This window comes from Brachionichthys hirsutus, chromosome 12 (assembly GCF_040956055.1).
Source record: "Brachionichthys hirsutus isolate HB-005 chromosome 12, CSIRO-AGI_Bhir_v1, whole genome shotgun sequence".
NCBI classification, from domain to species: Eukaryota; Metazoa; Chordata; class Actinopteri; order Lophiiformes; family Brachionichthyidae; genus Brachionichthys; species Brachionichthys hirsutus.
The window spans coordinates 9,694,327-9,721,432 of record NC_090908.1 but is presented as its reverse complement, the minus strand read 5'-3'; the positions used below and the strand labels follow the sequence as shown (position 1 = coordinate 9,721,432).

Genomic DNA, 27,106 nt, shown 5'->3' with positions numbered 1-27,106 from the left:
ATTATAAGATACACTATATGGCTGACCCAAAAGGAGGTCGGAGGCCATTTGCTGCACACATTCCGTAAACTGCAACCCCCCCCCCCATCACACCTTCACACAGAAGAAACATTTGAAATGCTTTGCTCGAATCTGTCAATTGCGCTTGCGCACACACACACACACACACACACACACACTCCACTCTATCCACCGCTTCTGCTGACCTACATAAAATAAGTCGAATTGAATGGATCATGGGGATCGTTGTATGAGGAAGGTTGGCGGCGGAAGGTTGGTGGCGGAAAAGTGTACAGACACTCGAGTAAATCGTCAGGATTGGGCGAAGCTCATGAAGGACGGTTGTTGAGGGACAGGAAGGAAGAGGATGGATGACTCTGCTACTGCCCAGGCGAAGAACAGATTCTGGCCTTTCTAATTTAATACCAAGCATGCCTTTGTTTTTGAAAAAACAACAACTGTTAATCTGTCATTCCAAGCTTCCAGTCTGTTTTTGGTACACGTATTATTCCTAAATTCTTCAAGGAAGGAAAGAATATTTATAAAAGTAAAATATAAATGAAAATCCATAAAAAATAAAATAATCTATTACGAAAACTCACAGCAGTCACAAACGGTTTGCAAATGCACACACACACACGCACACACACACTCTGGCATACATCTGTAATTGACCACCTGTTTCTCAGTGGCCTAGTTTACGCATCCTGAAACACTGTGCAATGTACGAGTCCTTTGGGATTCCTAACTGCTAGCCTCTTATTTCAATTGTTCCTAAGCAACGCAGAGTGGCACAAAAAGAAATCTGGCATATAAATAGCTACGTGCGGGGCGAATGAGGTTCAACAGTCGCCGTGTCTCCACGCTGGGAAAGGACGTTGCGCGTTGTCACTTCTTTCCTTTTGAAGATTTGTATTGTGTCGATGCAATGAGAAAGAAACGGAGAATCGTATTACAGGAGTGCCCGGATAACACTGTTTACATGTTTACAGGAAGGCTGTTTATTCCTGCGTACCGGCAGGAAGGCTCCATGACCGTCTGTGTTTGTAATAAGCCAAGAGAGCCAGTGGAGCCCATCACTGAGGCAAACGTTAGGGTCAAGACACACACACACACACACACACACACGCGCCTGTTTGCAAGCTCTGCTGAATGCAGGAAGCAGTAATGGCGTGCTTCCTGACATCCGGAGGCTTGTCTCAGGGGAGCGTGGCCGGTTCGTACCGCTCGGCGGCGCAAAACTGAAGACACAGCTGAGCAGAAAGCGATAAGGGTATTGAGAAGAGGACGGGAATCGTTACAGTGAAGCTGGAAACGGTACGATAAAAACAAAACGCAGAGTACGGGTGAGAGGATGAAGTATAAAAATACCAGTGCTTTAAATATCGTTACTGTGTGATGATACGGAGAAATAAACCGCTTCGAGTTGCGTTCGGCTGGAGGACGAATGCACGAGGACAGGAAGAGATCACGGGAGAATAAACCAGCCTGTGTGTCAGAGCTCATCACCCGTGCAGCCGTCGCTCTTCCGTCGTGTGAGCTGTGATTGTGTCCCTCTGTTCCTCCCCCCCTTCCTTTCTTCTGCATGGCTTCACCTCGGCATTCCTCTCCGCTCGTCCCTTCGGTCTGTTCTCTCCATCTCATGGCGACGGCGCTTCAGCTGGGGGCAGAGTTCATGCCGCGCGTGGCTAATATGCATCTGGAGATGCGTCTCCCTGTGCTTGTGCCAAACTGCCTGGTTGCGTGTTTCAGTGTTGGCCGTTAGCCTCTGGATCCTATACTTCCTCTGATGTAGTTCACACCTCTGCTCCCAGTAGAAGGCACAGGTCGGAGCTTCCTCTAGTTTTCCCAGTATAAATCATTAATGTGTTTAGAATCGTTTCTTTGGATACCTCAGAGGCAAGTTAAATGTAGATTAGGCTGCATGTCTCATGGAAAATGCACTTAAAGGTTTCCTCTTTTTCCACTTGATACATGGGAATTTTTTTTTTGATTTTTAACATGACTTCAAAGAAACGTCTCTTGTTAGCTGTTCGGCGCCTAATTTAAGCAAGCGTGTTACGTATGTGTACTAGTGTTCACTGCTGCTGAAACTCAGATGTAAAGAAATATCTCAATCACTTTTACTAATAATTATTTGACATGTTATATCTGTGCCGTCGTTCCCTCATCCCTTGGTTAGAAACGTGTGGCTCGTCTTCTCGCTGACATTCTTTCCTCGCTATGGAGTCGGCCTTTGCGTCTTCACCCTACTTGCATAGGCTTGCCTTGTCTTGCCTTGCTTGAAGTGGCTGCCTTCTCCGAGCGGCTTATTGTTTTCTTAGCGAAGGCACTGAGCCTTTCCCTATAACCCATATCATCTATGTATGACACAAACGCCAATACAATGATCCGTTTTATTTTTCTGTCCCACTCTGTTTCACATCAGTTGGTCCTTTCACTGAAATATAAACGTATTTTCTTTGTGTCTTTTTCCTGGTTGCAGACCCTGGCAGGAGCGCGATGAGCGCGCGCTTCCGCTTGCCTGCTGGCAGATCCTACAATGTCAGGGCGACGGAGCTGGAGCGAGACAGGCAGCACACACAGGTTGTGTGCAACATTCTGCTGCTGGACAACACTGTCCAGGCATTCAAAGTCAGCGTAAGTGCCACTCTATCCGATCTGTGGCTGAACCTGAAACCACAAAAGAAAAGAAAAGCAAGTGGTAGAGGCCAAGATCGATGCGATAGTCATAATCAATACTCTACTGTGTTTGAGATCTCTTGGATGCTTTGCCTTCTCTTTCTGATCTTTGTTTTCTCGGGGAAGGAGGTAGACATTAGAAAAAGTATTAGGAAAATAGTAGAAATTGTTGTTGCCCTCCACAGAGGGCAGCTGAGAGAGAGGTCGGTCAAAGGAAGTTGTAGGTGTTAAAGTTATAACAGTCGATTCTGAGCACATGGACAGGAAGCACATCTTTATTTTAGCTTGTTTAGTATTGGTTTGTATTCTTTATGCATAGGTACTTTATAGAGCTGTAAACTGCTAATCGCTTCTTCTGTCCATTCATGTTAAGGTATTTACTCTATAGATATATTTATTTTCTGATTAGATGTATCCTGTGATAAAATGCATCACCAGGGAAATTAAAGATCAATACATGGATAACATTCCAATGTATAAATTGAAATTCAGAGTAATTCTAAAAATGCAATCCTTCAGATGGTGAAGCAGAGTCAAGGTCAAGAAGTCAAGTGGAAAAGTCCCCAATTTAGGATAAAGTCCCATTACCTTCAATTGTACAGTCCAGACGGCTGTGTTGTCCACCCTGTCTTCCCTCTGGCTCCCTGACCTGGAGCTGCGAGGGGCTTTGGAGATGATGATCATATCGCTGTTTGATGTTTTGGGATTGATGGGAGAGGCTTGGTGGATGTCAGGCAGAAGGTTTTGGATTTCATTCAGCCGATGTTGTTCCTGTACGATGTGAAGTGATCTGATCAATGAAAACTTCGGTAACGGTCAGAAGAGGAAAAATGATTGCATTTCACAATCTTCCTCCCTCAGATGCTCCATTACTGTAAATTTGAAACCAACTTGACGGGTGGGAATGGACGTGCGGGGGGGCTGGTCTCTGTGTCTGTTAATATTTGTGGACGTATTTATATAGAGTGCATTCTGGTGAACATAACGTGAGGTGTTTTTACCCAGAGGGTAAGATTCTATCAGTCTGTTTTGCTCCACAAGCATTCTGTCACTGAGATTATGTGTGAAGAAGAAAAAAAAGTGTTTGACCAGCACTAAGTAGTAACACATTGATGCCGTCTTCTTGCTCTCTCTTTATGTCTGCCTTTATGTCTCTCGCTGTCACCGTGAATTGTGACAACGCAAGCCATGAAATTCCCTTTGAGTCCTAAAATACAATTCAGTTAATAACATCTCCCACAAATCACGTCCTGCTGCCGTCTGTGACGCAAACTCGTAAAATGCACCGTACACAAGTACATGTCTACACATGACGTGTAGTAGGGAGATACACAGAAATGCACATTATGAGGGCGGAAATGATGCCGTTGTTCTCAGATGTAAGTACTTACTTTCACGCATCTATAAAGTATATTTAAGTCCACAGTGATTCAACCGGTAAACTTCATCCCGCATCTCCTTTCTCTATTTATATTCCTCTCTCTCCCTGCTTCCTGCACCGGACCCCCTCATTCCCCTCCCCCCCACATCGCCCCGACTTGGTCTCTGTCAATCCCTCCGTCAGTGTCATTGATCAGATCCCTACAGCGGCAGTAACTTCCTGGAGATGCGAGCCGTCCTCAGAGCAACAATACTCCTATTGATCCTCTCCCTGGCTGACTGGCCTTGATTCTAACGGAGAGAGAATCCAGAAGCGGACCCTTATCGTCATGGGAACCCTGGCGTTTGCAGCACGGACATGGGGGTGTGGAGGTGGAAAGGGACACGAGAACTTGCATTAATGATCTTTATAGATGGAAACACCACCGGCACAAAGCGGAGTACTGGCCTAAACGGAAAGCGTGATGGATGATGAGAAATCAAAACCTCAGCTTGCTCCCGACGCATCTCTCTGCAAGCAAAGTGACATGAAGGGTAACCGTGGCAACCACTACACGCCAGATAAACGTTCAGCCGCGTCCGAGAGTTATTGATAATGGAGCGACTCTTCTTATGAGCAAGTAAAGGCAATTAAATGGATCATGCAACATTTCTTTTTTTTTTTTAAATAAGTAATTATTCTGTCTTTTACTCATTTCAGAATCTGGTTAGGTCGTTATCGACATGTCAGGGATGACGGATTAGCTTTAATTTAGCTAAAGTACTCAACCAAAAAGGATCAAGACAAAGTGTTGTTGGCAAAGTATTCCTCAATGGTGACGGGTTTAACCAAAATTACATACGCCAGCGGTTCTGTATTTGTAGAATGTATTTAATTTTAATTACGTGTTTGTGTCAAAGCTGCAAAACATGACTCAGCATATTCGTGTTTGTGTGGCGGGGTGGGTGTGACGATGGGAGCATTTTGCCTTCTCGGGTCTTTGTCCTGAGATAGGGAGGTGTGTGTGTGTGTGTGTGTGTGTGTGTGTGTGTGTGTGTGTGTGTGTGTGGATGGAACATTTTAATTTCTCCATTAATACACGATTGATGACTGATCATATAAAAACCTTCGACTGGTGTTTAAACTGGGGCTGGCGCTGGTAGTTATCGCCTTATTAGATCAAAGCGTGCTCTTCCAACACGCTTGGTGTCCAGCAGGGCAGTGGGCCTGCGTCACAGCCGTCACACATGAAGTGAAGTGAGCTACCTTCCCGTTCAAATCTTCCTCCTCTCGCTTGCAGCCTCCAGATGTGACGTGGACACAAAGAGAAAAGCAGAAGTCGTCCCCTCTAAACGTCTTGTTGCTCTCTTCCTGTCTGGACAAGCTGCTGCCTCGCTCATTCCTGAATATCCATCATTCTTTATCGCACACACAGACGGCACGCTAGTCAGGAAGTAAATGCCCCCCCCCCCCCCCCCCCCTCCCATAATCTCGCTATAATAAACAGCGCTCTTCCCCTCCGTCCATCCGCTGTGCGTTTGATGCTCGGAGTCGTTTCTCCTGAACACCAGATAACCCTCAGGGTGGGAAGTTATCAGAGCAGTGCTCTGTCTTTCTCCCTCTTATGCTTCTTTCTCTTCTTTCTCTTCTTTCTCTCCTCTCTTCCTTCTCTTTCATCACACTCAGCAGTGCCTCTGGACTGATGAGCAACACAAAGAGTGTTTGTCTCACGCAACCACATCCTGAAACTCTCCTTTTCTCGTTCTCCTCGCTCTTTTCTTTCTTCCTCTCTTAATCAACTGCTTTATCTCTGCTTTAATCTTATCTTTGAGTCATGACTGATTATGTGAGCATATCATTATGAATTTACTGTGTGTGTGTGTGTGTCCTTGGAGAACAGTATAAAAAGTGCACAGAGGGCTCCCACATCAAGCATGAAAAGGCACCTCATGCAAAAAGGAAGTAGTGAACACACACACACACACACACACACAGTCTCTCAGATTTGACTCACACATAGCAAGGCTTCGACAGCAGGTTGCTTGTGCACACACACACTCATTCTCGCTCCCTTGCTCACACACACACACACACACACACACGGCTGGTGATCCAAGAGAGCAGCCAAGTCAACATTTCAACTCTCAGCTGCCATTGAGGCCGGCCGTCCCCCCCCCCCCCCCCCCCCCACACCCCACACACACACACACACACACACACACGCACATGTTGGCCTGTGAAAGTGTGTCATCGGGGTGAACAAGTGTGCAAGTGTGCGTTCGCTTGTGGAGCCGGTATGACACTCTCTCGTCGAGTCCCGATCAGGATCAGGTGTGCGTTTCTGCTCGTGGCCCCCTCCCGAAACACAGCGATATAAACCACGCGTTTAAGAACTTGTTTTAGTTTATTGATTACACGACGAGGATGCAATTAGGTTCCAATTTGCCCGTCCCTTTTATTGTGATTCTACTGCTTTCACAGTCGTGGGACTTAAAAACCGGTTTTAACCATCAATAATAGAAAGCAAGTACTCAATATTTGTACTTTTTAGAATGTAGACATTACTTATGCTACCTTTCTGTTGACAGTAAAGGATGATTATTATCACATAAACACTTTTGAGCCTGAAGCAGCAGCGAGCACTTCTGTTCAGACCTGTCTGAATGCAGCACCTTTGAATTAGAATTCTCTGTACATGTTAAAGCACATTCAGTCATCCTCTAAGAGCTGCGGCTCTTTAGAGGAAAGATGTTCATCTTTCCTTATGTTGTTGTCACTCCTGTCTTTGTGCTTTCTCTATCGTCAGACATTTGAATTCACTTTATTTCTTCTATATACTTACTTGTATTCTTGTGCGAGTTTGCTGGCGGCTGATTTGTAACTCCATCCAACTCCTGTTATCGTCTCTACGAACATCTTTTTGTAGCCTTTGGGTTTCCTCTTGAGAAATGATTGATCACGTCGACAGATTTGATCATCCAAAATGTTAAAATAGTTTACAGAGTTTAGTAAAGTGTTGATGTTACATCCTCCTTGTGGCTTTCCTCATGATGAGCCCTAGAGCTGCAAAGCAGCAGGGATTTGATTCAAAGATTATCTGTGCAGACAATGCCCTTCATTGAGAAACCCTGTCTGTGTGTTTCCTCTGTCTGCAGAAGTCTGACCATGGCCAGGTGCTGCTGGATGCTGCATTTAAGCACCTCGAGCTGACGGAGAGAGACTACTTCGGCCTGCACTTGGCAGATGACTCCCTAGATACGCCAGTCAGTATCAGTTTTAGACCTCCGTGAGTGAATGGGACAAGTTGTGTAGATACATTTCTAAAGGGTTCTTTAACTCTCTGTGATGTGTGTGTGTGTGAGTGGAATATTGATGTGTGTGTGTGTGTGTGTGTGTGTGTTATGGCGTTCTCTCAGGTGTAGCCGGTGGTGAATAATTCAGTTTGCGTGCATTCATTCGCTGGAAGCGTGATTGTGTCTCTAAGTGTCTCTCCATCAATATTTTACAGCGCTGGCTCGATCCCAACAAGCCCATCAGGAAACAGTTAAGAAGTAGGTGAAATCCACAAAGTCGCACGCCTTTACGAGCCAGTCCAGCTCGTTTTCAACGATCCACAGAAAGTCACAGTTCACTCAAATTTTAACCTCCGCCAGTTTCTTTGAAGCAGAAATCAGTCCGGCCTCTGTCGTGGTTACAAGTCCACGCCGACGGCGAAACCCTCCAGGCAACACGGAATGTGCTTTAATATGCAGAGCCCGCCTTAGACGATGATTAAACTTCATTTTAACGCTTTTCTTTTATTTATATTGACTGTTGAACAACTCAGAAATAGCCTTAAGTGAGGAAATCGGTCCTCTGTGAGCGCCGAGTGATCGATTAATGCACACCAGATTCAGATGGAGTTAGACTGGTGAGGCCGTAAATGTAAACTTGCTTATTTGACACTTTGAGACATTATTTTAACTTGTTTGTTTCACTAGAATAAAGAAATAGGTGGTAGCCAACGTGCGTAATGTCAGTCGGGCCTGGCCTTCCGATTAGATGGACAGATATACACAATACAATGATGGCTGATGCACAGCGTCAGATTGAAGTTTTTTCCTGTATATATTGAGCAAAGTTTAAATCGGATTTTCCCCGATAACTCTTTTCAGGAGGATCTCCCCATAACCTGAGCTTCAGAGTTAAATTCTTTGTGACCGACCCCAGTAAACTTCAGGAAGAATACACACGGTAAGACATATATTTTCTACAGGAGCTGTTTATTATGTTTTATTCACTTTGCACCGCACGTAGGTGCAAATGGGTTGCATAATAGCCCAGCCCTGTATGTATAGAATGCATTTCCCCTCTGCAGATGAAGCTAGGTAATTATATCGACGTTGGTTTCACTGAAGAATTCCCAGCAGGAAGGATTCACTCTGTTGTGGATGCAGGATCATTAAAGAAAATAAGAAACTAGTGCGTTTCGCATCCACGCGGTAATCTAGACTCCCACAGTCCTGCGAACATACGGCCGGTAACACGACGTTCTGCACGGACAACATGCAGAGGAGGCGTCTCAGCGCCGTATCGCCTTTTCTGCCCGGTGTTTATGCCAGCCTCAGCCTCGTTCTCGCTCTTTGAGCCTTATCAAAGCTTTTGTGTACCGCTTGCGACAGTGGAAAATGATCCTTAGATTTGATGCAATGTTGTGGTGTCGCTGTAGATTCATATCACCCGCTGCTTGGTTTGTCAGGCTGGGCTTGCAACGCAGGCGCCGTTGTCCACGGTGACGTGGGGTGGAACGATGCAGATAACATAGAATGTGTTCAGAAATATTTCCTTAAAGCATCTATGTGTTGCTAATTGTATTTTATCTTGCATTTGTGCGGTAGCAAATCCTCCTCTTGTGTACATTTCTGTAAATTTTGATTGTTTTTTTTTTCATTTTTAATGTTTGTAATGAACTAAAATTGCGTCGATGGCCTCGTGCGCATCGTGCATGAATTGTTTTACTTACCAGGCCACCAGAGGTATCATGCTGTGAATGGAGGGCATCGCTTGACTTCCTCACCCGACATCAAGTTATGCTCCATTTAAACCGAGGCAATGTTTTACCTGTTATCCTTGTAAATGTGCTGTCTTCCTCTAGGTACCAATACTTTCTTCAAATAAAGCAGGACATAGTGACTGGAAGGTGAGTGTCTGTTTTTTTTTTATTTTTCTGTCTGCTGTAATGTTTTTATTATTACATTTGACATGGCTGTCAAACGCAGCTTTCATTGTTTGCAGCATTAAAGCTTCCTAAAAAACGCCACCCATGTTGACATGTTTACCTGTATTACTGTTAGAAAACAGAATGTTTTGCTCTAACTAATGTCGTCTCCATCTCTCTGTGTGTGTGTGTGTGTGTGTGTGTGTTCCTCTGGCTTTCAGGTTGCCATGTCCACACAACACAGCCGCTCTGCTGGCATCCTATGCTGTTCAATGTAAGTAGAGCCCCCCCCAGACGCATCCACTACATAACGATGAAAAGACATTTCATTAGGCCTCTCTTCAGTGGGGACGCGCTGTTAAATGGAATGGCTGTGGTTGCTCTAGATGCATTTATAGCTGTTGCTCTGAAGCCATTAATATTTGATTAAACTGTCGTGGTGTTCGGTGTTATCCGTTTTGTTTTTACGTCCAGTATTTTAACAATAAAAAAACGATATATTTAGATGTTTCGACCCTGTATATTAGGTTAATGAAAAGTACATATTTTATTTGTAGTGCCCAATTTGAATTTAGTAGAGCAAGAAGTATCATCGTTGTCATAGAAAAGAAAAAGCCTCCCAGGCACAGTATTGAAGCTTCCTGTTAGTCCTATGTAGCGCTGTTCCACGCCACACCAACATTTTTCTGAACCGAATCTCTTCGGACCATTCAGTGCCAGCGGCCGTTCAAGCGCATCTACGGTTTTGATGCAACGTTAGTGTTAAACGTTGACCGGGCCCCTCGGCCATCAGGATAATGACTCCTGACAGGCTGGTCGGTCTGTCTCACTTGCTCTTTCTCTTGGTACTCATTGTTTTCAGGCAGCCTGTTTTGTTTCTTTCTTTTACCTCTATTAAGTCTTTCCTGCTTTTTTTTTCTTTCTGGAAATTACTTCCCCCTTCCTCTCTGCGCTCTCCCTCTTTCAGTCCTCCCTCTCGTTCTCTGTGATGTATTTTTTTTTGGGGGGGGGGGGATTTGCGCTTTCCCAGTATATAGGTCAGAGAAGAGATTTAGCCCAGACTACCAACATGACACTAATGCTTCTCTCCACACAGACGCTCTCTAGCTGGGGTCCATATTGTCACTTCCCTCAGTGCCAGCCCAGATTATGAAGATAAATGTTTGCTTTGGGGAAAAACGGCGTGAAGCGGCTGCTATGCTGCTAATTCGGTTAGCTTGCCCCCAATTGCCGGCGCTGATAACTCTAAATCCCACACTGACGCTCACATTCTCAGAACAACACAAATCCCAACCAGAGGACCTACATTGTACATCCTTGAATAAAATTTAGCAAGTTTTGAAAATATTTATCTGAAATAATAGGCATTGTAGTTTTTATTTTTGTTAATTTTAAAGCGATGCGGTAAGAACTGTAATGCCACTTTTCATATCTGCAAAAAACGTCTCCCCTGAACGGTTATTTTTCTTCATTTACACATTCATTACACAGTAATGAGGTGTTTTATTATTTGATTTTTTAAATTTGGTTAACATTGATCGTAAATAAAAGGAAAAGACTGCTCCATATGTCTAGATTACCCACAATGCACTGAAACCCATCACAAATGGTGAGTTGGAGAGTTCAATGCTTGGTTTGTGCTTTATTGGTCAGTACTGTCACTATAAGGATGGAGGTGTCAGCTAATCTTCAAGCTTCGTATGCCCGAGTGTTGACTGTTAAAGCAGTGACGGCAGCGTATAATAAAACCCACACTTGTACGGAATCTATTGCTCCCCTTGAGTTGCATGCACATCAATAAGGGGGTGAGCTTGAATTGATTTCCTGGTCAATATGCTTAGGCTACTGGCTAGCAGCTTAGTCTTGGGACAGCTTGAATGAATTAATGCCTTTGAGCGTTACTCTCCATCCAGCGAGCTCAAATGTTTGGGGATCCACCAAGCGCTCGGTCCGTCTGAGGGCTCTGAATGTATCCTGTGATTTGGGATATTTGTTTTGTTTATGTGCAAACGGTCCTTCCCTGTTCTGTAACTTCAAACTCTGTCATTATGAGCTATCTTACAGCCTCTGGCTGTCCATTGTATGAAATGCATTCATCAGATAAAGGGGAAATCTCTTGTCATTATTGATCTACACACGCCATTTAGTTTTGTTTAAGTGTTTGTCATATATTTTAGGTCAGCGTGGATCAAGGTGTTTCCACCCACTGTGGAATAGCTTCTCTGATAAATTACAAAATTATTTTAATAACTGGGTTGTGATGCAATTAGTAGTGCAATAAAGTGATCTTTTTGTATTATCATCAGTCAATAAGCTCTAATAGCACATCCTGTATAGCGATGATGCAGTTGTTTTAGTAATTGGCGGTTTACGGAGTGAAGATTGGTACATTTTTGTGTGACGCTGTGATTGTTCCTGTGCGTACCTCATAGGTGCGGCCATGAATGTGTAGCTAAACATAACATTAACCGGCACGTTTTATTAAATTCCATGATTGTATGAGAAGTCAATCCAGCACATTCCCGTGTCACAATAATTTCTCCGAGGCCATAATTATGAAGCATACCTGTACACGAGTGTCATTTTGCAGTATTTGTCTTTCCACCTGTCTGCTCTTAAATTATTGTTGGTGCACCGACACATCGATCTTTCTCTCTCTCTGCCTCTGTGCAGCTGAGTTGGGGGACTACAGTGAAATGGAGCATACAGCTGGATACCTGTCGGAATACTGCTTCGTCTCCAACCCCCCACAAGACTTTCACAAAGAGGTCTCCAAACATCACCAGCAGCACAGGTACAGTGATGGCTTTCAGATGTGTCGCATGAGTGTAAGTCATAATACCTCACTGTAAAAGCCACAAAAACAGGATTTTACTGTTGCAGTCGGTAGAAGTGGAGCTGGGTTCTCATCACGACTCGTTTTTATTTGAGGAACTAACAATTTTTTAACGTTACCGGGTAACGGTAATTAATTATTTATTTTTTTCTAAACCAACAGCTTTGAATACCAAAATCATAAAAGACGTGCTGAAATTATCGAAACGGCAAATGAAATATTTATCTAAATAGTCAAGTTGCTTTCACTGCTTGGTGTCATGCACCTTAAAGTTGTTTTTTTTATCGACTATCAAAGAATAAAGACAACTGGTGCTGCAACCTTGACATCAGGCTGCTCCACCTGTGCCGAGTCAAACATCTTTTAACAAGTGTGGATATTTTATTAAAGAGGTTTTGTTATTAGTCATTGGTATCAGCTGAAAAAATACATTAAGATGATTAATTTCATAGTTTCCCTGCTTGTATTGTTATCTTCTGTTTTTGTTTACTTTCCATTCCCACTTCCTTTCCATATTTCACTGTCTGCACTCCCAACACCATCATCATCATCATCATCATCATGATCTTTCTCTCTATCGCAGTGGTCTATCTCCCGCCCAGTCAGAGTTTAATTACCTGAGCACAGCACGCACGCTGGAGCTCTACGGGGTAGAGCTGCACTATGCAAGGGTAAGTAAGGTTTCCTTTTCTGGCGCCTTGGTAAAGACTGCTGCATGTACTCTTTGTATATCTCTACTGCTGTTTATCTGCTGCTTCCTAGTGTTTTTTCCCAGTAAACACCATGTGGTGGCACCATCTTCATTAAACATTCAGACTAAATCCTCATGCAATATCGTTGACAAAAGAAAATGTAGCCTAAAAGAATGGCTTCTACACTAATTGAATCAACTAGATGGTTCCCTGTGATGGGAAACTTGTGAAGTGAATATTTAGAGATTTTGGGGCCATTCTCGTGGTTCAAAATGAATAAGCGATACAGAACATGCTGCATGTGTTAATGTCTCTCTGCCAAACAGCATTCTGAATCATTTAAATGTTTTTCTTCACATTTCGCCAGATAAATCTTATAACAAAAAATATATCAATAAAAAAAATGGAGTGAAAATAGAGTGCTCGAAGTTATGAAACTTTAATCACAAGGTGAGTGCCGGGGCTACTGGATGTTAAAATGGTTAAATGTAGAAAAATAAAACCCTCTGAACTTGCTTCAGGCACAGGAGCATCGAGTCGAGGACCTTTGAGACGCCGTGTGAGATTTTTACTTTGATAAAGCCTTGCATTCAGGTACTTTAACTAAATCCTTGGCTCAATCCTTGAGTATCTGAAATAAGTCAGAATGCTTTCCTTGATTGATAAAAAAATAAAAAATGCAATTGTCCCAACTAGATTGATTGCAGTAACGTCTGCGGAAAGACAAAATTATCAATCACTTTCCTTCACTACCTGGCTAATACATATTTTTGTAAAACTAGGGAACTTTGACATAGGTCTTAAGAAACAAAAATCAAAAACGTTGTCAAGAGCCATGTCATCATTCAGATATATTTGTTTTTATATATTCAAGTAAAATAAATTGGTAATGATTATGTTGAGGCTGTTAAGTACATGTGGCTCATAAGTTTTGAAGGTTGTCTTGTTTTTAAATCAGAATTTCACAGATTTGTACTAAATCTGTTGGCTATATTTGTTAAGAAATGTGCAACAATGAAATCCTCTATGGTGACACAATGGCTTCTTTCATTCCCCGAATGGGGTCATGAGGATATTATGTCATGCTGAAGTGGTTTCCCTTCTAATTTAAGCATTTTCATGATTATTTATTAGAGGCGGGTGTATGAAAGTTTCATAAAAATCAATTATGTTGTCTCTGAAGCGGCACAAGATGAAAGCGCTGTCGTCAGGATCACATTGCAGATGCAGGATGTCTGCTGCTTACGGTATAACATTACACGGCTAAATGAAATCAATTGGGACAAAGTCTAAACCGCTTGAAAGGTGTGCTCTAATTTTCTGTTGAGGTTCATTGGTCCCTGACCTTTTCCCGTCGTGGCCATGTGTGTCTATTTGACTCTGCCCATGCACACTCCTTCACGCTCAATCTGTCCCCCCTCTCTTTAGGACCAGAGCAACACAGAGATTCTCATTGGGGTGATGTCTGCAGGTATTGTCGTTTACAAGAACAGGGTGCGGATCAACTATTTCCCATGGTGAGTGACACGTTGGTGTCGATTCACCAGCCACACGCAACAAAAAATCATCTTCACTTGAACCACCTCCAAGGTGGTAGGTGTGCAGCAAAATATTTATGCAACCTCACATAGTAAATGTTCCACCTTCTATTTGTTGTTGTTGTTGTGGGGGGGGGGTAGAAAAATACCAGGGACATACAATCTGCTGGTTCTCTTTATCCTCCGTGCACCTCTTTGTTTAATTCACTTATACTCGTAACTCTTAATGTCTCTTGCTCTTGTTCCCTTTCAATGATTCTTGGAAGTCTCCCGTACTCGGGAGGCTAAATGTCAATGGTTGCCAGGGGTTATGAGAGTAACGTCTCAAATCCCTGTAGCTCCTGAAGATGACTCGCTTGTCTCTGTGTTAGTGTCTATATGTGCATAGTTTGTAGAAAGTTTTGTCAATTTAAAGTCCCACCTTGTGTCATTTGGACTCCGACGGCAAAACGGTGACATTCGTAGTTCCTCGTTTTCTAGTTTAAGTGTTGTGGAATTAATGTAAATAAATGCAAATCCCTCCTAAGAGGAGAAGAAGCAGCCTTAAGCGTGCGTGCGTGCGTGCGTGCGTGCGTGCGTGCGTGCGTGCGTGTGTGTGTGTGTGTGTGTGTGCATATCCTGTCAGTGGAGCTAAATTTAAAGATCAACAGTGGTGTCCCCAGCAGCTGTCCAGTGCCGTGTGTGTGTGTGTGTGTGTGTGTAAGGAAGAGGAATAGTAATCAGCCTCTCTCCACATTAAACTCTTTTAATCTCTCTTCATCACCATCTCTTCCGTCGTTGCTCTATTTAACAAACGTCCACCGTTTCTACGTCTGATCTTGTCTCTTAATGGTGTTTTTACTTGTCATTTTTTCCCCCCCTTTTCATGGTTAAGTTACCCTTAAGTAAGGAGCAATAGAGAGAGGGAGAGCCATTTAGACTTTTGCCTCTTTCCTATTTCAGTCCACAGCAGCCCGACAAATGAACCACACTTGCCTAAGCATGTGTGTGCAAGTGTGTGTTTGTCCAAGCAAGTGTGTGTGTGTGTGTGAGTAAGTATGCAAAATATATTTAGCAGGGAGCGATGAGTCACAGCAGCCGAGCTCCAGGGAGGGATAATCTTACTCCGCTCCTCATCAGTAGAGCTCTTAGAGACGAGCGCGTGTGGTCGCCTGATTCAAGCATTAGTTTCTACCATTCCTCCCTCTTTAGACGCCTCACAAGAAAACAGATGTATTTGTGGCAAATCACGTGCATCACCGATCCACTCGAGTGCGGTCTCGCATGCTTTGCGGCTACGGAAAGAGGAACAGCGCAGAGGTCAAATGAACAGTTGGGATGTGACCACACTGGTCAGCTTGGAGGCGTTTCATTAAGACGTGCGCTTCCACTTCAAATATAGATTCCTTAAAGCGACATTTAGAACTGCTTCTGTAAGCCCCGACGTGTTGCATTGTCAATGCGTATTTTATTTTAAAGCTTTTTAGACTGACACTTTGGGTGTTCGGGCATGGCGAGGCAATGACGATAATGCTTTAGCCTGGTTCCAAACCTCTGGCTAAAGCTAGCGTTGTTCTCATTGGTGTGTAAAACCCTTTTCTTGATACATTATTAGTATATTTTGTTGAGCAACTGTATTTTTTTATTCTTATGTAATTATGTAAATTTGTCGAGGTATAATTTCATATTATTTTAAAGTAAAATAACATTTTGTTTCACATTTAAATGACATTTTCATGAGAAATGTTTCTAACAATTGTTTAGCTGTTCTGTATTGGGGGCATGCACAATGACAGATTCTTAGCATATAAAATAAAGCCTCTGTGTCTGAATGAAAGCAAAGGGCTCATTGACTGTTGCTTCTATTTTTCCTTTCCTGCCTCAAGGTTGAAAATAGTGAAAATATCGTTCAAGTGCAAACAGTTCTTCATCCAGCTAAGAAGAGAAGCGGTAGGTGCACACACACACACACACACACACACACGCACACATTAAGACCATTCACATCCTTGTTGACTTCACCGGTTCCTGTATCTGCATTTGTTGCAGAGAACATGTTTAAAACAACAGACATATAATCAATTCGATTTTTTTATTACCACCATAAGTCTGACAAAATAAGAGACCGATGGTTTTAAATCTTACTGTCAGTCTAATCGACCCTACTCTCCCCATCGTTACTACGTCAACACACCTTTGTTTATTTAGGATAGAGTGGCTGAATGTTAACCCGTGCTCCCCTAACTGGTGCCGTCTCCTCCCTGTGGACAGAATGAGACGCGGGAGACGCTGCTGGGTTTCAACATGGTGAACTATCGGGCTTGTAAAAACCTGTGGAAGGCCTGCGTGGAGCACCACACCTTCTTCAGGCTGGAGCGACCCATCCCACCACAAAAGAACTTCTTTGCTCACTACTTTACCCTCGGCTCAAAATTCAGATACTGGTGAGGACACGCACACACACACACACACCTGGAGCGAGCTCATCTGCATTAACTCTTGTCTGAGTCAATGATTTATTTATTTTTTCTGTTGTTGCTGTTATTTTGACTCAGAATTTTGAGAAACAAATGTCAACACACCTCTCTCACGCAGCGCCTATTAATTAGGAACAAAACTGCAGATTGGCATCGCCACTGAAAACACTTTTGTTTGTGTTTTTTGTCTGTCTCTAGCGGGAGGACAGAGGTGCAATCTGTGCAGTATGGAAAAGAGAAAGGCGTCAAGGACAGAGTGTTTGCCAGGTAGTCGACGCTTTTCCTGGTTGGATGAATCCGGCTATTAGAAGCCTCAAAAGGCAGATAAACCTCAGCTTTAATGTATTTGTATAATTCTTTTCAGTTTCTTTTCTTCATATGCACAGATCTCCCAGCAAGCCATTGGCCAGGAAGCTGCTTAGCGGGAGTGATTGGGAGTCGGTCAGCAGGAACAGCCTATCAGACGAGAGACTGGAGACCCAGAGCCTGCCCACCCGCTCACCGCCGGGGACACCGAATCAGTGAGTCAAAGCTTAAATGTGATCGGTGTCAAATGTTTCAAACGATTTCTGTTTCAACAGTAAATTAAATGTTTAATTCATTCACCTTTAAAAAGGCAAGAATATGGCTATAATATAGAGAACTATAGTGATTAAAGACAAGGGGAAAGAAAAAAATGCTCTTATAATATTTCATTTACTGCAGTCTGCTTTGTGTGATTTTAAAAAACGTCTCTTCTGAAAATATAATCTCTGTTTAGTGAGCAGTCAGGTTCAGTCAGTCGAGGTTAACAGCTTTTTAGCTGGCTTTTGTGGAGCAGTGATGGATTGTGTTCACAGGCGGTGCCTTTAGGAAGTGTTCCTGAACCGGTGCCTGCATGTCCGCTACAGAATCCTGTCCGTCTTTAACGCAGGAGTTGGTATTTTCGGTCCTTTAACGCTGCTTCCTCATGTGTTTGTCAGAAACTCTCTTTTTGTGCAAGATGGCACACGACTGCGCCCGTCGTCCGTCGGCCACCTGGTCCATCACGTGATCCACGCCTCACCCAGCTTGCCTGTGTTCTCCTCCAATCACAAGTCGGCTTCATCCACACAGGCCAACAGCATCAGCTTGGACTCCACACCGTAAGTGTCATCCATGAAATTCCGACCACCGGGGGGAGGGGCGGGGTTAGGCCTCTTCCCTTTGTTCCTGTATTCTCTGTGTTGTTTTTGATGGACCCTAACCCCGCCCTTCTTCACTGGGGCTCGTCTCCCTTTGCAAAGGCTGAGAAATTATTTTCAGTGTAAAAGGACTGCCTCGTAAATAAAGTCTGCTCTCCAAACCAGCCGCACTTCAATTTTGAAGTTTAAATATACTTATCAGTGCCACTCTGTCTGACTGTACTGCTGAGTCGACTGTTTTTTTTTTTTGGTTTTTTTAACGTCTGTGTGGCTTCTCCCGACAGTTCACACCCTCTCCCAGCGTCACTTAGCTGGCCCCATTGAAGTGATGAATCCTTTGAAAAACAGTCTGTAAAATGTGTTTATAGCGGGTAGCAGAGCGGCGAGGTGGTGCAACACGAATCATTCGCCATGCTGCAGTGCACAGCGTTGAGCCTCAGTCGAGCTAGCAGCATCCTAAAATATCTGATTGTGTTTGTTAAAATACATTTCAAAGGCTGTAGAGGAAAATGCTGCTTTGACTATTTAAGAAAATATATATACAAATAAATACAGTATAACACAATACTGTGTTTAAATATCCAGCTGGTGTGTTTTGCTCAAATTAAAACCGAGGATGCATAAATAGAAGACGCACACATGGGTTGTTAGCCTAAACTGGTTTGTGCTGGAGGGCCAGTGATTTAAGTGAGTGGGGGGGGAGGGGGGGTGCTTTGAAGATAGCGTGTGTTTTTTATATAACGCTGTAGGAGTGTGAGAGAGGGGAAGAATGGAGATAGAGGGAAGGAACATTTCTCAGTAGGAAATCACAATGGTTAAGTAACATCACAGCAGTAGTTACACTGCCTAGGAAGACACACACACACCAACAAACACATCCCAAATAGCTGACTCATCACTCTGTTCCAGAGCCAAGAAATGACATAATAACCTGATCTCTCATCCTCAGACAAAATGCACTTTATCCAATCTATCATTCCCCTCATCACCATAGTCTCACCTCGGGTAAAGTGATTATATCGGGTTGAATGATTCCTCTGAAATAACAAAACCTTTCAGATTTAGAGTTGGTATTTGGTCCATGACTTTCCCCAGGCCCATCCTCCATATTTTTCCAACGAATTTCCTCCAATAAAACCAAAATGAGTCTACATTTTCTCCCACAGGCCACGGTTAATAACGCCGTGCTAGTTCCACAAACTGTGGCACGTTTCCGTTTCCGCCTTTGTCTCTTAAAGGGTAGGTTGTCTTGATGTCCTCAACAGAGTAGAGGAGGAAACGGTGCAACTATAGGATGTACGTGCGAACAAAATTGCATGCATGTGATTTGTTATTTTGTCTGATTTTGTAGAACGTCTCTTAATTGATCTTCTGGTGATTTGCAGCCCCCTTTTTAGACACCGTCTCCTGGTGTATCTGTATGTGATTTGTCTTTTCGGTGTGAACATCTGCCTCTAGTTGTGTCCTCTGTCAGGCTTTTAAATGGAAAAAGATTAGATTAGTTCCAGTGTAGACGAGTTTGAAAGCTCCTTATCCCAAGGCCTCGGCTAAGTTGTGGCGAGCTGCAGAGATCCTTGCATATTCATTTCACTAGTCTGTGTGGCGTCGTGGTAACAGTAATTCTACGGGATTTGCTGTCTTGTCTCAATCCATCTGACATGCCCCCCCCCCCCCGTTCTAAAAGCCTGACCTGGCCTTGTATTTAAGACGCAAAGTGTCACCAGTAACAACAGCCGAAACAACTATAATGCTCTTTGACTGGTTCTAGAGTCCCTAAGGAGTGTCCGCACACAACTTCACACACGAACTGATGCAAGCATAGAGGGAAATTACTCTGTGGTACCCCCCGGAGACTACTGCTGCTGAAAGCCCGACCTGACTGTCTTGTTTCCTCATACACACCGTCTGTCTGGATGAAGGAGGGTCCATCTTGTATTGAGGTTAATGCATTCTGAGTTAACGGTGCTATCAAACACTTCCGTCTCCCGTTTTTCCTCCCTCCAATCTCCAAATAACAGGACAGTCTGAGACCCTTACTTATGATTTTTCCTTTATAAACTTTGTTTTCTCTCTCTCTTAAAGGTCAGGGTTTTATTCTTGTCATCAGTGTTGGTACTTCTTAAAAGGAACTCAGATGTATTTCATTATGTAAAGTTGAGATTACCACCGCCACAGAATTTATGTTTTTACCTGTGTTCTTTTGTTTGTCTGATTTCCTAGCTAAATTACACTGTTTTTTTTTTCTCACACTTTTTTCATTATTTCTTCTTTGCCTGCTTCAGATCTCCAGAGGGGGTTGACGGCCAACCTCCAGCTCTGCCCCCTAAACAACTAAGCAGGAAGACCTTGAGCCAGATTATTCAGGCCCACTCTCAGCAGAGTCTCCTGGAGAACCACCTCAATGAGATGTACGATGTTCCTGTCAATGCTGACAAGACCACGGTCAGTATGGCAACACACAGAACAGGACTGTGCACCCTCTGCGATGGCTTTGTGTTTAATAAAGGAGCTTGCAGCATTTAATAAAATAAATTATTTGTATCATATACATAGTTCCTTGCTGGGCCAATCATTTTGTGTGTGTATCTATAAAGCAATTGAACGTTTTTCCAGCGTTATTCGCGTTGATTTGGGTGTTTTTAGACGGTGGAACGGATTCAATTATTTTCAGTTATTTAATATGAAAAAAATGTATTTGGCATACGAACGAATTATACTCGAATGTCAAGGTCGTACTGTATAAGGATGTAAAGACGCTATATGATTGCTGATTCCAACGTCTCTTAGTCAGCCATGCACAAATTGTTATCCATCCAGCATCAAACAGATAGAAGCAACGTGGGGCTAAGGAGCAGTATTGGCCCCTAATTTACACTTAAATAATTTGCACTTGCACATAAAAGCATGTTACACTTGTTTTATTGTTTTTATTGTTTAGCCTGTTTTCTATTTTCTGCCCCCTACTGGCCAGAATCACATATTTACACTCTCAACCAACCAAACAACTTGAAGTTATACAAGCAAAATATAAATATTGTCTTGTACTGGGGCTTCCTGTGACCTGGGAAAGGATGGCATGCGAGAAATCGGTGCGTGAATTTCATGTCCCTTTCCCGTTTCAGCTAAATGGAGTCGTCCCTCATGATAACCTGGTCTTGATCAAGATGAGACCTGACGAACACGGGCGATTTGGTTTCAACGTAAAGGTAATACCTTGTTGTCGTTTTGACTGCACCACTCTTCCCTTAAAATAAGCAACGTTTGTGCGTGTTTTTGTTGTAGTTACTGAACTTGCATACGCCTGTCTCTGTGTCTAGGGTGGAGCGGACCAGAAGATGCCCATCATTGTGTCTAGAGTGGCTCCAGGAACATCAGTAAATCAGCATCTCCTATGTCCACCACTGATTTTTTGCAAACATATACATTTATATCATTCTCTGTTCTTCCTTCCCCCCCCCCCGTAGGCCGACCTATGCGTGCCTCGCCTTAATGAGGGTGACCAGGTGGTCTTAATTAATGGGCGGGACATCTCTGACCACACCCACGATCAGGTGGTCATGTTCATCAAGGCCAGCTGTGAGAGTCACTCCGGGGAGCTCGTCCTATTGGTCAGACCAAATGGTGAGTTCACATAGAAGAGGACAATCCCGATTTCCTCTCCAGTTAATACTTTGTAGCCTCAAGGTGATTTACTAACCCTTCACAATAAGAAATCCCTCAGCGACAGAATCTGTTGGCTCGTTTACATCCGTAGTCTAATCAAAAAGTAGAATTCGCTGCAAACAGGAAGTCACAAATGTAACAAGTCTGTCAGAACTTGGCCTTGCTGTGTTAGTATATTAATGGGATTAAAGATGGGTTTATGCATTTGATCCCCTCTTACATCAGAGTAGATTGCATCACTGTATTGACTGTCTGTAAATTTGGATTAAATTTAGTTGATTTTTTTCATTCATGCAAGTACGATATATATATAATCCTGTGATGAAGTTTGATGGTGGCATGTCCCCCCCCCCCCCCCCTTCATGGTGTACCTAAACATAAACGAACTCCTCCAGGCCCTCGGTGGACTTGGACAGCTGTGTGTACAAACTGTGACGTATCTTTTTACGCGTCCCCTGCAGCCATCTACGACGTGGTCGAGGAGAAGGCAGACTCGGAGCCCGATTTCCAATACATCCCTGAGAAGTCGCCTCAGGACCCCGGCCAGGTAGACCAGCATGCTTTGAGGGACTCCATGGTCACTCTGAAGGAAGGCCTGTGCAGTGGAGGCATACTGGCACAGTTTGATGTGAGTGGAAAAGAAGTTTAAAAACACACATCCGCTCATGCAGCGATGCACATGAACTTGATCATCACATAGTTCTTTACTCTACTTTCCATAGCTTCCTGACCTTTATCAAAATCACATAGCAATTTCCTGTTTAAGACGAGAACATCAAATACAAACATTGACATATAAACGCACAGAGACCCCACATTAAAGCGCTCATTCACACAAAAATGCTTTTAGTAATGCTGTTTAGGTATCCTCAAATATTTGAAACATTTGCATATTTACATACACAAAGAGGGCAAATAAATGTTTGACATTTGCTGGTGTTTATGTTTGACTTTAATATAAACTTGTTTTCGTTTTCCAACAGCAACTGTACAGGAAGAGGCCGGGGATGACCATGCTGTGTGCCAAATTACCTCAGAACGTTTCCAAAAATCGTTACAGAGACATCTCTCCTTGTACGTGACTGCGCACACACGCACACACACACACACACACACACACACACCTCTGTTTCTCTTGGCTTCTGTGTTGGAATATGTACCAACATTAACCTTTAGTTCCCTCCATCACACACACGCTGTCATTTCTGCTGCTTTTCCGTCCTGAAATCTTTTAATTGCTCTGCGTGTGTAAAGTTCTTCCCGTGTCTCTCTCCCTCTGCAGATGATGCCACACGGGTCATTCTGAAAAGCACAGATGACTACATCAATGCAAATTACATCAATGTGAGTTTCTTCTTCTCTTCTGCCTACATTAAAATGTCTGGGTTTATTTTCTTGGCACGTAGTGGGTGGTCTGTTTTGATGACCTGCAACACACATGTTGAATCTCCATTGCTCCATTAACCCTGTGAGTTAATGTTTTGCATGCTTTTGAGTCAAGCAGTTAAACTAAGAGTATCTTGTTTATTGATTATTTTTAGAGGGTTTGCTTTTTATTTTTATTTTATTGGTCTAGACACATGAAACGAGACTGGCTGCTATTAGTGACGTCTGTGATGTGTAAAGGGAGGTTATGACCGTATTGTAGCTACAGTAGCGAAACAGTGTTGGCAGCAGGTCAGAAAAACGGTAAAGGAAGGTAAAGTGTTTGAAGGACACGCCCCCTCATTTTCACCTCTTTTAGATTCACCGACACGCTTTCTCAAGATTGCAATGATTTGAATTCAACTTGGTGCAAAACCTCTCCTCAAACACTTAAGATGCTTGGTTTTATTTTTCGTGTCATCCAGAAATTTCGGTTTTGATTCTGAATTCATTGCATTTAATGTTAAGTTGGAACAAGACTCCGAAGTAACACCTACTTATTTAATCCTCATGAGATCGCACTCGGTTCTGAATTAAATGATCTGTAAGTCTCTCGGCACCCTGTCAAGATTCCTGGGACCATTTAGCACAAAACTCATCTCACTCAAATTGGATGAAGAGAAGCTGTAAAGTGATCCATGCGACCTCGTGTCTCCTTCCCTCTACCTGCAGATGGAGATCCCAGCCTCCAGCCTGATAAACCGCTACATAGCATGCCAGGGCCCGTTGCCCAATACCTGCCCGGACTTCTGGCAGATGACATGGGAGCAGGGCTCGTCGATGGTGGTCATGCTGACGACACAGGTCGAGAGGGGGAGGGTGCGTACAGCAGAAGCTTCATTTGGATGGACTGTAGCATGTAGCGAATAAATGCGTTTGGCATTACTGGTTGCAACAATAACTTGACGTTTGACAAAATGGCACTGAGAGTCCAATCCAGGTTCTGAATTCTTGGTGTCTCCGTAGGTGAAGTGTCACCAGTACTGGCCCAATCCAGACAGCAGCACCACTTACGGAGACTTCACAGTAACGTGCCACAACGAAGAGGGTAACCCGGCCTTCCTGGTCCGGGAGATGACTCTGCTGCACACGCAGGTGAACACGAATGGGCACGAAGATTGAAGCGACAGAGCAGAGTCGATAAAGAGGATGGGGAGGGTGAGGGAGGGAGGGAGGGAGGAAGAGGAAGTGTTCACTCAAAGAGAGGGACCTGAGAAGGGACTAGGACCCCAGAGAGGGTGTGTTTCCATGGTGACCAGTGTGGGCTGTTCTTTTTATGAAAGCCGCTCGCAGCACATATTGGGATTATCTACATATCTGGTAACCATGGCAACTCCCAACCAGCCCAGCCAGTCACATCGGTTGAATAGGAACAGCGAGTGGGACGGTGATGTTCAATAAAGTTTGTCAGATCGATGCATTGTGAGACTTGTTCATGTCACGGTGAACCCGGCGCATCCAAACCGAAGACTTAAGTGATGTCTGCTTAAATTCTTAAAGGGAATTCAGTCTATAAATTGTCAGAAGAATGAAAAACATCGATCCCAGTGTCCAAAGGGATGTCTTAAAATGTTGTCAGTCCAAAACTCAAATATATTTAGTTTGATATGACATAAAATACTCACATTTGTGAAGCTGGGAATAATAAAAAGTACATTTACCACATGCTGCGTTTCTGTATCTGTATTCAAGTCGATGACAAGTGTGAGAGGAGATAAAGTAAAACAAATCTTCAGTAAGCCGACTAATCGCTGCAGCTCGGATCATCAATCATGCTGATGGTCAAGCTGAAAATGGATTGAACATTAGCTTTGAATGGACGATCAGACATTCCTGCTACGATTCTCCCGCCGCCTGCGTCTCTTCCCGATTACTTCCCCGTCTTGTATCGTAACCTTTCAAATGTAATCTGGCCGTGGAAGGAGGCAATTAGCATTCGACTCTGCCTGTGATTGTTGCCATGGAGATAGGTGTGTTACCATGGTGATGCAGCGAGGCTATATTAAAAAGGAAGGGCTCAGAGTTGTCGGTTCTGCCATCAGGACTGTATTCCTGGGTACGCAGTTATCCAGTGAAGAGGAAATAATAAAATGGCTATTTACTTTTCCCAGTAGAAACGTCATCACATGTTTAAAGAAGAAGTACCGAAGCTTCCAGCCGTATCCAACAATAACGTCGAGCGTGAATTCCACCCTGAGAGGTGAAGCTGACATGTTTTCCCCTCTTTTCCGCTGGTGTTTGTGTTCAGAGTGAGCAGCAGAGAGAACTCACCCAGATCCAATACTTGGCTTGGCCAGACCACGGTGTTCCTGATGACTCCACTGACTTCCTGGACTTTGTGGCTCTCGTGAGGTCCAAACGGGCGGGGCAGGACCAGCCGATGGTGGTGCACTGCAGGTACAGTCGTTACTTCTGTGTGTGAATGGGGGGGGGGGGGGGGGGGTACTCCTGAACTCTCTCTCAATTATTGTTTTTATTTTCCTAGCGCCGGCATTGGCCGGACAGGCGTTCTCATCACCATGGAGACGGCGTTGTGTCTAATGGAGTGCGGCCAGCCCGTATATCCTCTTGATATCGTCAGGACCATGAGGGACCAGCGGGCCATGATGATCCAAACACCCGTATGTACAGATCAATGCCCCCCCCCCGCCACCTGGCTGAGACTGTAAACCTTCTGCTTAAATGTACCCCCCCTCCCCCCGATCTCTCCATCAGAGCCAGTACCGCTTCGTATGCGAGGCCATCCTGAAAGTCTATGAGGAGGACCTGGTCAAACCGCTCAAGATGGTCGTCTACCAGAAGAGGGAGAAACCGGACGAGGAGCTAGAGGAGAGGAAAGAGGCGACGGAGGAGGGGGAGGTGGCTGCAGAGGAGCTGCTGGAAGGGGGCCTGGATGAAGAATACGATGACGACGAGGAGGTAGAAGTGCTGGATGTGGGTGAAGTGACAGAAGAGGGGGAGGACGAGGAGGAGGAGGAGGAGGAGGAGGAGGAAGTGGAAGAGCCGAGCGTCGCGAGCGCCACCAGCGTGAACAGCGAGACCAGCGTTGAACCCTGATACAGAAGCCGCAGACCCTTGACTTTTGACGGGTCATCGGGGGTCACCGAAGGGGGGGGGGTGGCAGGTGGCCAGAGAAGAGAACAAAAAGCACTGTTGCACTTTATGCTGACATTAAATGGAAAAACAGACGGACGTGAAAATCATGGACAAGCTATAATAATGAAAAACAGAAATCAGCTGCGTTGACTCGGTGCCGTTGGAGGATGTAGTCAAAGAATGAAAAGATAAATGTATGTGAGAATAGCGTGGATGGGGAATTGCTGTAGTGCCATAAGTACGAAGGGGAAGGGCTGCCGCCCCCCCCCCCCAGAGGGTTGCCCTGTCCCCTTCGGAGCGAGTCTGCCAGACGGACCTGCCTTTTAGCTGATAAAGAGATACCTTATCTTCTGTTTCTCAGAGTATTTATTGTGTTTTAGTTTGTGTCAACCCTGTCCACTGAACAAAAAAATATGTATGAATCTAGAGCGTCACGCTTTCCTGACTAAATCTTAGGTAGTTAGGTACCGGTAGTAAGATTCCGCTTCCTCAAACTAATTTAGTTTCCTTTGTGGGGGGGGGGTGTTGTATTTGGGTTTTATCTTTCTTGGCTTGACAGACGAAAGCACTTTTGTTTCCGCACTTCTTGATCAATGCTGTGGCGATTTGCTTTCTTTATCTTCACAAAACAAACACGTTCTGAGGTGGCCGTTGTTTGGCGTGGTGGAATATAATACTGTAACTGGTTTACAATCCTCAGAGCACTTCTCTTTCGCTTCCGTCGTCTCTACGACGACAGGCCTCTAATGTAAAGTAAATAATGATCTGACGTTCAAATCAAACTCCTTGTGTTGTATAAATAATTCAGTGGATAGAAACTTGACTGAAGCCGTCGTGGCTGATGAAGCTAAAACACAAGGCTGGGGGGGGGGGTCAGTTCATTTCTATCTGCAAACTCATTTTCTTTTCCAATCGGCTTGATGGGTGAATCCGAGCTACAAGTGGCTTGCAGCTTGACAGAGTGGGGGCAGTGGGGGCTCCACGCATCCAGAAACGGA

General features: G+C 44.1%; 1 protein-coding gene across 1 annotated transcript; it reads left to right on the top strand.

Moving 5' to 3' along the window:
• Positions 1-17: 17 nt before the first annotated feature.
• Positions 18-26,582, top strand: ptpn4a (protein tyrosine phosphatase non-receptor type 4a). The gene is made up of 27 exons (XM_068746082.1): positions 18-36; positions 2,486-2,640; positions 7,198-7,305; positions 7,551-7,593; positions 8,197-8,275; positions 9,177-9,221; positions 9,461-9,513; positions 11,913-12,033; positions 12,659-12,746; positions 14,196-14,284; positions 16,171-16,234; positions 16,556-16,728; positions 16,960-17,028; positions 17,148-17,282; positions 17,724-17,885; positions 20,207-20,366; positions 21,047-21,130; positions 21,242-21,298; positions 21,389-21,545; positions 22,049-22,215; positions 22,571-22,661; positions 22,870-22,931; positions 23,685-23,831; positions 23,979-24,107; positions 25,261-25,409; positions 25,498-25,633; positions 25,728-26,582. Exons 1-27 carry the CDS (start codon positions 18-20, stop codon positions 26,067-26,069), a joined length of 3,084 nt encoding a protein of 1,027 aa, XP_068602183.1. The 3' UTR covers positions 26,070-26,582.
• The last annotated feature ends 524 nt before the right edge of the window (positions 26,583-27,106 follow it).

Coding starts and splice junctions, on each gene's coding strand:
- ptpn4a (XM_068746082.1), top strand. Junction 12,747..14,195: donor TAGAGCTGCACTATGCAAGG/GTAAGTAAGGTT, acceptor CCCTCTCTTTAG/GACCAGAGCAACACAGAGAT. Junction 25,410..25,497: donor CCGATGGTGGTGCACTGCAG/GTACAGTCGTTA, acceptor TTATTTTCCTAG/CGCCGGCATTGGCCGGACAG.